General features: G+C 42.2%; 2 protein-coding genes across 2 annotated transcripts; one reads left to right on the plus strand and one right to left on the minus strand.

Annotated features, from left to right (window-relative positions):
- Positions 1-480: 480 nt before the first annotated feature.
- Positions 481-4,459, plus strand: LOC115746409 (A-kinase anchor protein 9-like). The gene is made up of 5 exons (XM_030682152.2): positions 481-618; positions 805-3,036; positions 3,229-3,342; positions 3,641-3,762; positions 3,930-4,459. The coding sequence occupies exons 2-5, from the start codon at positions 862-864 to the stop codon at positions 4,177-4,179; spliced, it is 2,661 nt and encodes an 886-aa protein (XP_030538012.1). The 5' UTR covers positions 481-618; positions 805-861; the 3' UTR covers positions 4,180-4,459.
- A 98-nt stretch (positions 4,460-4,557) lies between these two features.
- On the minus strand, positions 4,558-8,931 carry LOC115746411 (RNA-binding NOB1-like protein). The gene is made up of 5 exons (XM_030682156.2): positions 8,474-8,931; positions 6,443-7,577; positions 5,478-5,646; positions 5,044-5,163; positions 4,558-4,923 (listed from the first exon to the last, which is right to left on the minus strand). Exons 1-5 carry the CDS (start codon positions 8,826-8,828, stop codon positions 4,774-4,776), a joined length of 1,929 nt encoding a protein of 642 aa, XP_030538016.1. The 5' UTR covers positions 8,829-8,931; the 3' UTR covers positions 4,558-4,773.
- Between the last annotated feature and the right edge of the window lie 798 nt (positions 8,932-9,729).

Here is a 9,729-nt window from a genome sequence, read left to right on the forward strand (position 1 = left end):
ATTGAGTGATTGAATTGAGGCAGTGTGTAGGAAGTCTGATATTGATTCAGGTGTCACAGTTTTGGTGTCAATGGAGGAATGGGTCTTTGGTTCTTCCTGGTGATGCGAAAGTACCAACTCCGAGATCAGAAAACTGCGCCGGAGATTCAAGATTATTGCTGAGAAGATCGCCGATTCGCCCGCTTCATCGCATGTCGATGGTATGAAATGTTTGGAATGAATTGCTCTCTAGTTGTCTGATACTATGTAACCATTATAAAACGGTCAACTGACAATGATAATAGGTGAATTCACAATCTCTGAGATGCGTGGAGATGACAATAATTAGATCTCAATTAATTTTTTCATTATATTTTATCTCCACAGAGGTTTTGTGTCCCCAGAATCCAAGAAAATTTCTGATCATAGGTAAGACACAAGCTTTACTTCTCCATTTTATGTAGTTTTTCATGCTTTTATAGTTCTGATAATGTCGTCTGAATGGGGTTTTCCCCTGCCCGAACATCTGCAGATTGGTGGAGGATGCTGAAGATTCAAAACTTAAAATGAAAGACGAGCTTCAGGTCCCAAGCAAGTGAGAGAAAAGGACGCGAAAGCGCTGAGACTAGCTTTCTTGATGTATGCTTCCATTTTAAGTCAATTGCTTTCAGTGAACTGTGGCAAAATTTTCGAGTAGAACATTCATTCCTCTGGCGGGAACATATTTCGTCTTTCAGTCACATGTGATGAAGAACCAGAAATTTCACAATATAAGTGTTTCTTCAAGATTTTTCGCTGATGTTATTGGATATTTTCCTATTGTAGTCGCCAACAGGAAATGATGAGATTCTGCTTCACCGTCTTCCAGAAGGACAATTAATTATGACCAATCAAAATGCCAATCTACACGACCTATGTAGAATGTCTAGCGGATCAAATCTTACAGTATCTAGCTCCGAGAGCAGTTCCGGATTAAATTCACCTCAAGAGCTAAAAGCAAGAAACTTCATCCAACACAGCCCAACTAGCTTCCTCTCATCTCTTGGTTATGCCTCAGTGCCTCAGAAACTGATAGCAGATGAATCAGCCAGAGCTCACCAAGAACAACAGAGGTCAAAGTGGGAGTGGTCGCTAAATCTTGATGGCGACTTGAGTACAGATGACTCGAAGATTATATTACAGAACGTTCAAACGAGCAAAGGAACAGAACAGGCTTCCCACAATGAGGTTGAAAGGCTCAATGCTGAGTTATTTGCTTTGGCTAGACAAGCGGATGTTTCGGAGTTGGAATTGCAAACTCTTCGCAAGCAAATGGTCAAAGAGACCAAAAGGTCTCAGAGGCTCTCAATAGAAAATGTTAGATTGAAGGAGGAGAGGGATTCTCTCAAGGAAGAATCTGAGAAATTTAAGGCCTTCAAAAGTAATTTTCAGGGCGGAGATCTGCAGGCGGTCACGGTAGAATTAAGAAAAGAAGTAAGTCACGAGAAGGAGGTCAATGCTCATCTGAGGTTGCAACTTCAAAAGACTCAAGACTCAAATGCTGAATTGGTTCTTGCTGTGAAAGAACTAGATGATATGTTAAAGCAGAAGGATCGAGAATCACCCAAAATTGCAGCAGTTGAAGATGAGGACCAGAAGGCATTGATAGAGCTCATTAAGGGCCAAGCAGGTGCAAATGATCCAACCCAGCTCGATCACAATATCACAGACCTTTGTAGCGAAATAGCTAACTGCAAGAGGGAAAAGGATGAATTGGAGATGCAGATGGAGCAGCTTGCACTGGACTATGAAATATTGAGGCAGGAAAATCACAAGATGTTGTCAGAATGGGAACAATTCCGGCTCCAGGAACAACTGAATGTGCAATATCAATGCGCTTCTTGTTTGACCAACGGAAGCGAATGGGAAAATCATATTCAAATATTGGAGAATGACCTCAAGAGCAAATCAGAATCTCTCTCAGATGCTCTAGCAACCATTAACAAGCTTGAAACGCGTATTTATGGCTCGGAGCGAGAATTGGAGAAGCAGGCGATAGAATTTGAAGCAGCTTTCGAAGACATAACTTGTGCCAAAGTAGAGCAAGAGCAAAGAGCTATCCGAGCAGAGGAGACTCTAAGAAAGACGAGACAAAACTATGGGAATGTAGCTGAGAAGACAAGACGGAAGTACGCCAATGTTGCTGAAAGGATTCAGGAGGAGTTCAAAAATCTCTCCATGCAGATGTTGTCGACGTTCGAGGCTAATGAGGCAGTGACTGCGAAAGCATTGACAGAAGCTCGAGAACTGCGTGCACACAAAAGTCAATTAGAGGAAACACTCCAGAAAGCTAATGAAGAGCTCCTTTCTGTTCGAGAATATTACGAAGCAAAAATGGAAGAGCTTTCCAGAGAAATAAAAGTGAAAACAGATCAGATCGAGCACATGGTGTTGGAAATCAGTGAGAATTCGAGGAAGCTTGAACATCAGATGGATCATGAGACCGAAGACTGTAAAAAAAAATTGTCGCGGGAGATCGCGACGTTGAAAAGTGAGATAACAAGGCTGAGTACGGACAATCATTTCCTCTCTGATCAAGAGGAAAATCAAACTTCAGAGTTGAAACAGATGAAAAAATCACTCGGTGAAACCAAGATTGTGGTGGAAAATGGAAATGCAGAACGAGATGAGCTGGTCGGTGCCCTTGCTTCAATGAAGAAAGAGATGGAGGACTCACTGATGGAGTTAGATTCCTTGAGGCAAATGAAAGATCAAAAGGAGATCGTAATTGAAAGCTTAAAGTCGGAATTGGAAAACCTAAAAGCTCAGAGTCATGACATGAAAAGGTCAATAGTTGACGATAATTCAGGAAAAGAACGACTAAGAAAACAAGCAATCAAGCCAAAGGGTGATCTCAAGAAGCAGGAAGATGCATTCACCGTGACCGAGAAAAAGAGGAACAGGCGAGCAGTAGTTTCGGACGGAAAAAAGGGTACTCCTAGAAGTAATAAGCCTGCTCAAGTTTCTAGCAGCAACAAAGAACTAACAAGTCTCCAGGAGAAAATCAAATTGCTTGAGGTATTGAGAACCTCTTCTTTTTTGTGATTAACATTCGATTATTGCGACATAAGAATAAAAATGCTGTTCTATTCTGACTTGTTGCCTTACAGTGGATTAGCTTTAGTTCAAGATTGCCTCTCTCTCTCTCTCTCTCTCTCTCTCTCTCTCTCTCGCCCCCATGTTTGACTCTTGTACTTCTGCTTCTGACAGGACCAGATCCAATCAAAGCAAGCCGCATTTGACTCCATGAAGGATTCATTCCTAGCTAGGGAAAGTGATCTGCAAAACATAATTGAGGAGTTAGAGAGAAGGTTGCAAGAAAAGGTAATCCTAGCTTGTCTTGTGATGCACAGAGATGCTCTGTACTTGGTACAAATTAGAGATTTAAGCAAGATAAGGTGCTGGAGTTGTTCAGGCCGGAGATCGATTGGCAAGATCGTGCCTAAACATTTGCAGAACAACGGGAGATTAGTCGAGCTGCTAGGCACGTTCATTAAAGGACAAGACATTTGGTGTTTAGGACTAAATATCTGCTACTTCGTTATTGACCTGCATTCGGCAGAGAGTTCACGGAGTTTTCTCTCACTGCTTCTAATATGTGACAGCTTCGTCTTCGATGCAGAGACCTGAAGATATTGGCGAAATCACGCCAACAAGTGTGACACCTGAAGAAAAGGAAACTCTAGCAGAAAATTTGTGCAGTGTGTCGCGCAAGCCCGGAGAAAATGGCGATACGACCCATGGGTATGATGGATTAGCCAGTTGAAGGTCATTTTGTATGAACTATTCTTTGTACTTGTAGGGCGGTAACAATTGGTGCTTAGTTTTGAAAAACTTTTCATTCTTTGAGGCACAAGAACATGGTCACCAGTCACCACTTGATCCATTCTACGTTCTTCCTTTTCTTCCAGGGATCGTTATGATATTGTTTTGGACAGTGAAGCTTTTATCTCCGGTTCAAATGCCAGAGAAGGCAACTTCGACAAGCTCCTAACTGAATCGGCATCATTGAGGGAGAGGAACGAGGCGATGGAGCTTGAGCTAAAGGACCTGCAGGAAAGATACTCCCAGATAAGCCTCAAGTTCGCTGAGGTGGAAGGTGAGAGACAACAGCTGGTGATGGCTCTACGAAACCTCAAGAATGCCAAGACTGGCAACTGATCATCACCGGTGAAGATATAGCGTACAGAACTAAGGATTTGGCTCTGCCCAATCAGAGTCTTGATGCAAGGACGACCGTTAATAATCTTGGACATAGCAAATAACAGCTATGGGCATGTGCGGCGAGGGTTTTCCGATTAGGTACCTGTTCTTCAGGACAAACCATCCTCATACAAATTTGTAAGAGCTTTTCATTGTACCAGAAATAACTGAATGACTATGTGGGGAACTTCCACTCGTTCTTACAATTTGCCTTCCCATCAATAACACGAGGTACCGATCCTGGAATCCCCAATCCACAGTATTAGTGACATTACCTTTTTTCTTTGTGCATGCAGTTCTAACTATGTTCTGGATGAAGGAAATGAGAACAAGATATGCCGAAGCCCCGGATCATGGCTTAGTGAGACCGCCATCATATATCGAAACACAATTATACTCAATCTATGTAATGTTGACATGTTTCACATCACAATTGATAAAACAGGCATATCTCTATTGAAGCAAAACCTTGAACACTCGAGGCGACCAAAATTGCAGCCCCTTCCCCTTCACCCCCAGGGCACGCGAGCACCAGAGAGAGTTGCCAAAGATCTATCTACGTCTAGAACGGGAAAAATGATTGTCATTCGGATTTCTCTTTCCACTGAAAACTGCCAAGGCCTTCCTTACAGGAGGCTGAAAAGAGCTACTCCTAACGCTATGGTAGGAGAACACGTCATCCGAAGTGAAGAAGTCATCTCCCTGCGCAATGGAATTTAATGCAGCCTTAGTTCAAGCAAAAGGAAAGGAACTGGAACATTTCCAACTTTTAATTGAGTTGATTGCTATGGCATAAAAAATCACACAATGAAGATAATCTACCTGCTTATTTGCCTTCTTCTTTGTTTTAGGATAGAGGTACTTCTGTGGCAACTGATCTTCACGTAGAATGAGGTTCTTCGTAATAGCATCTCTTCCGCCTTGGGGTAATGGCAATGAAAACTACGGAAAGAAAATGAATGTTTCAGAGACTGAAAAATTGTCACAATATCATAATTACGAAGCAAAAGCAGGGTGGTTTACATTTTAAAAGCAGAGATTACCAAGCACAATAAAACTTGGTAAAACAGAAGACAGATTATAGCAACAAAGAGTGCAAGTGCAGCAATCGAACTAAAATTAGCAACAAGAGCCAACATGCTCGGATGAGCCAAAAACCATGTTCAATATAACAATGACATTCCCGATGAATATATCCACCTTCTGCTATTATTAAAGACTAAAATGTGCAGATTGCAGCAACCAAATATACGTACTCTGGTGCCACGTAAAGTAATACGCGGTCGACGGGCTGCCAACACAACTCCATTTTCATTGACCGTGACAGCAACTTTACGCAAGGTCCCACCATTTCCACACTTTGGACAGAAAACTCTCCCAATTTCAGCAGTCACAGTATAGCAAGCATGGCATTTCAGTATCCACCTGGGAACATGTAACAAACGTGAGTAGACCGACACTGAAGTTCATTAAAGATCTCTGAACTTTCTTTGGTTAAGTAAAAGGAACAATAGAACCTAACAAGCTTCCCGATGATCTGGTCTTAGGAGGTTGAGATTACACAGCCTTACCAGCTTCCGCAGAGAGGCTATTTCTGAGACTCAAACCAGTGACATCCAGGTCAAAAGGGAGAGACCCCTAGCCCTCCGGAAAAAATGAAAACATTATGCTTGGAAGTAAAAGATTCAACAGCTATAACTGCTGAAGAACTACCACTGTTTTGCACAAAAAAGTCACAAGTTAGGAATAACAGATTCAACCACCCACCACCCATCTCACTTTGTTTCCCCCATTCCTTTTTCTTTTTCTCCTTTCCTTCCCTCTCTCCTCCAACCATGAATTTTTTCCCGAAAAAATGGCTCTTACTTCTACACTTCTTTTCCCTCCCTGTGGAACCGCAAGAGGAAAAAAAAAAAAAAATCTACACCAAGTGAACTCTAACCTCATGCTGACCACTTCCTACATTTGATTCCATCTGGAGAATGAGACGGCCAATTTCAATTAGTAGTTACATTTTGTACTGCTGAATTCAACTTCAAACTAGCCAGACAGGGAATCGGGACAAGAATCAAGTGAAAGGGGAGCTCAACTGAAACCTGTAGGATTAACTATGAGAAATTCAAAAGGCTAGCATTCTCCTATAAGACCATCATGTTGCTGTCAAAGAAAATCAGAAAGCTAATTACCATGACATTACATCTATCTATATTTAGATACAAACCTGTGCAGTTGACGTATTTGCATTCCCCCAGGAGCAAGCAGGCGTAGGCCCATCTGAAGGATAACATTTTGCATTGCAAAATCACCAGTAACACAAGCTACGCTGGACTCCGACAATGATCTCAGCACCCAACTCTGTTCACTACTCTTGTCATCTATATAAGATGCATCATTGCTCTCATTATTCTGGCTTAAGATCTCCAATTGACCTGGATCTTCACTGGCATTATCAGCATCATCTCCGCCAACAGCTTCAGCTTCCGCTGCATCAGCAGATGTTACTTCAGCTAACATCGCCTTGTTGGATTCCATTACTGCAGAAGAAAGGTCGTGCTCTACCCCTTCTCGAAGAGCTGATGCTGAATCTTCCTCCAATCTTATTTGTTTCAGGATAGAAGAAAGGTGCTCACTGCCCTCCACCCTTTTGACTATCTCACTCTCCTCAGAAGTTTCGTTGGCGGATAGCACTTCTTCAGGACATTGATGTGATAGCTCTCCTGAGCCTTTGATATCATCAATAGAGCGGTCATCAGTATCCTTCTCGGCATCTTGTTGACTCTCTTTCTCAGACAACGTCTCAAAATATTCACGTCTAGCTTTTCTTCTAAGATATCTTCTGTGAGTACTTCTACTGACGGCAGGCATCCAATCACCAGCATCATCGTCGACTTGTCCCTGAGAAGCGTCAATTCCATCTGCTACCATTTTCTTGCCTTCAATTGTAATATCTTTTTTCTTAGGGGGAAATCTCCTATATTTTGCTGAACTTCCTTCCACATCCTCGTGATCCGCAGAGTGATTATCACCTGCAGAATCATCTTTAGAATGGTTGTCTTCAGTAATAATGTTCAGGTTTAAGTCCTTCAGTGGTAGAATTCTCGAAGGAGTATTTGTTTTCTCCTCGGCTTCATTTTCTAATGCTTCCCACTCTTCCAGATTAGGAACATTTTTTCCCCATCCAGGCATGTCATTCTCAGGAAGCCTCTTAATATTAACTGTGTGTACAGGCGGTGGACAATCTCTCAGATGGTTAGTGCCATGAATTTGAGCCTCAAGCATGTATGTCAGGGCAATGAGTTTCAGATCAACATCGGAAAGAGTTTGCAAGTCACCAGTTGCTCGCGCAAAATTGATAACTGTCGAGGCACATGAAACAGATAAGTGACTTGACATTCAAACTCTTGTATAAAGTCTAAAGCATAGCTTTTTAATATGCAAGAAAAACTATCCAAAGTCCCACCCTATACAAGAACGCCAAGCAAGAAAAAAGCTAAGGTCAAAACGGAATTATGGCGACTGCTTTAAAATTCATAAAACCCGAATTCTATTACATTAATGCTCTTGTCAGATTTGTTTAGTTTACAATCCATTTATCACTCAGCAAGTATGTCTCCACGTTTGCCTGGATATAGACAACAATAACCCATTTGAATTACATAATTTGGCATGGTGCAAACTTGGCTCCTGTCATCCATGGTCTCAGAGCACTGGAAACTTGCTTACGGGAACCGAACCTCGACAAAACTTCTCAAGTCCTGTGGTTTGATTCAGTTCTGCAGTTCCAATGTCTAGTACACTGATTGCCTTTGAGAGGCGTAACTGGTTCTCTCACTCCCTGTGAATTTCCACTCATGAGCAAGTTATATAGTACACTGATTGCCTTTGACAGGCATAACTGGTTCTCTCACTCCTTATGAATTTCCACTCATAAGCAAGTTATATATCTCCCAAAGCTTCTTACAGAGCACAATGCCGGGAATTTTTTTCTCTTTCGAACCTCTCACAATCATCTTCTATTCCAAAAAACACACCCCCCAATTTTTTCAATTCAGCCCAATTAACATGACAATCCTACCGATTTTTTTTTTTCCCAATACCTCTCATTATCACCTTTTACGTCCATAAAACAAAAGGACAAGTTAACTTTAAGCTCAATTAACGCGACGAGCATAGTCAATTGACAATGCCTCAAAGCCTGCATAATTCCTCCTCTATAATCTATATACCAGGGCAAATTCCACCATTAAAGTACCTTTATTTAGAGCTTCTGGGCTCGGCTCCATGGTCTCGCCAGAGAACGGCAGGAACTCGATGCGGCGGCGCGAGACGGGGTCGCGGACCTCGCACAAGACCTCCGGGACGGAGACAAACCTGTCGGCGAGGCCTCGAAGCTTTTCGCCGCCCTCGATGATGGCGTTGGCGTCCACAACCGCCACGGCCACGCCCTTCGAGGAGCTGCAGCTGTCTACGAATATCTTTTGCGTCGTGGTCGTGCTGTGCTGCGTTTCGACTTTCGACTGAGGCTGGGTCTTCACTATGTTGCTCCAGCAGGGGAGCTGCGCAGCCGCTGGAGGCGGAGCCGTCGGCGACGGCGGTGCATCTTCCATAACTGACCGTGTGTGGAAAGGGAGAGTATGAGAGATGAGGCTAAAACCCTAATGGCGCATCTGCTCATACGGAGTTTCAAAAAGAAGCCGAGTATAACAAATATTTGTCATTTCAAAGCCGGTATTGACTGTTTTTTCGGAAGTCCATAATAAATATGGGGAAATTTTCAAGTGGAGGATTGAAATATTTTTATTTTTTTAAATAAATATTTGTAGTAAATTTTATTTTGAATAAGGGCTTGAAATATCTTTTTTTTTTGTAAGGAGGGCTTGAAATATCTTTTTTAGCTTTTTAGCTTTAAAAAAGACAAAAAAAAATATATTTTTCGTCATTTAATTTTTTTATTATTTTATTTTTAACCCTTGGTTTTGTCGGCCGGCCAACCCTCCGGCGGGAGTTGGGGGGCCTCGCCTAGGGCCGTCGAGGCGAGGCCGCCCTCGAAGGCCGCAACCGGCGAGGGTCGCCTCGCCCGCTGCGCTTGAGTAGGGAAAGGCCATCGAGGGTGCCCTTGTCGGCGGCTTGGCCGGCCAACAAAACCAAGGGAGAAAATTAAAAGAAAGAAGAAAAAAAAAGGGAAAAAAAAACAAAAAGATATGAATACTTACACTCACGATGACGCAGCATGTGTATGCTGTCTTCACTCTTTATATAAGTAAATGTGCCTTCATTTTCACAAAAGAAATAAAATTGCCGTCAACTATTCAATTGATGGCCCCAAATTTGATTTTTTTACATATGAGTAAAAACAAGCACTATATCAATAATTGACGTGGGGCTTCGCAACCGCCGAATATTTTCTTGCGGAGTTTCTTCTTAAATAACAAAATTTGGCCAAAACAAAAAGGTGAAAATAAGAAACCTGAAATTGCTAATGTATCCAAAATTCAGGTAAGTGGAAAT

This window comes from Rhodamnia argentea, chromosome 3 (assembly GCF_020921035.1).
Source record: "Rhodamnia argentea isolate NSW1041297 chromosome 3, ASM2092103v1, whole genome shotgun sequence".
Taxonomy (NCBI): Eukaryota; Viridiplantae; Streptophyta; class Magnoliopsida; order Myrtales; family Myrtaceae; genus Rhodamnia; species Rhodamnia argentea.

Bases quoted from the DNA above. Each gene is read 5' to 3' on its own strand.
- LOC115746409 (XM_030682152.2), top strand. From the start codon at position 862: ATGACCAATCAAAATGCCAATCTACACGACCTATGTAGAATGTCTAGC. The intron at 3,343-3,640 runs GTAATCCTAGCT...TCTTCGATGCAG, and splicing joins AGAGAAGGTTGCAAGAAAAG to AGACCTGAAGATATTGGCGA. The intron at 3,763-3,929 runs GTATGATGGATT...CTTTTCTTCCAG, and splicing joins AATGGCGATACGACCCATGG to GGATCGTTATGATATTGTTT.
- LOC115746411 (XM_030682156.2), bottom strand. From the start codon at position 8,828: ATGGAAGATGCACCGCCGTCGCCGACGGCTCCGCCTCCAGCGGCTGCG. The intron at 7,578-8,473 runs GTACTTTAATGG...GTGCCTCGACAG, and splicing joins CCCAGAAGCTCTAAATAAAG to TTATCAATTTTGCGCGAGCA. The intron at 5,164-5,477 runs GTACGTATATTT...TTCTTTCCGTAG, and splicing joins TTACTTTACGTGGCACCAGA to TTTTCATTGCCATTACCCCA.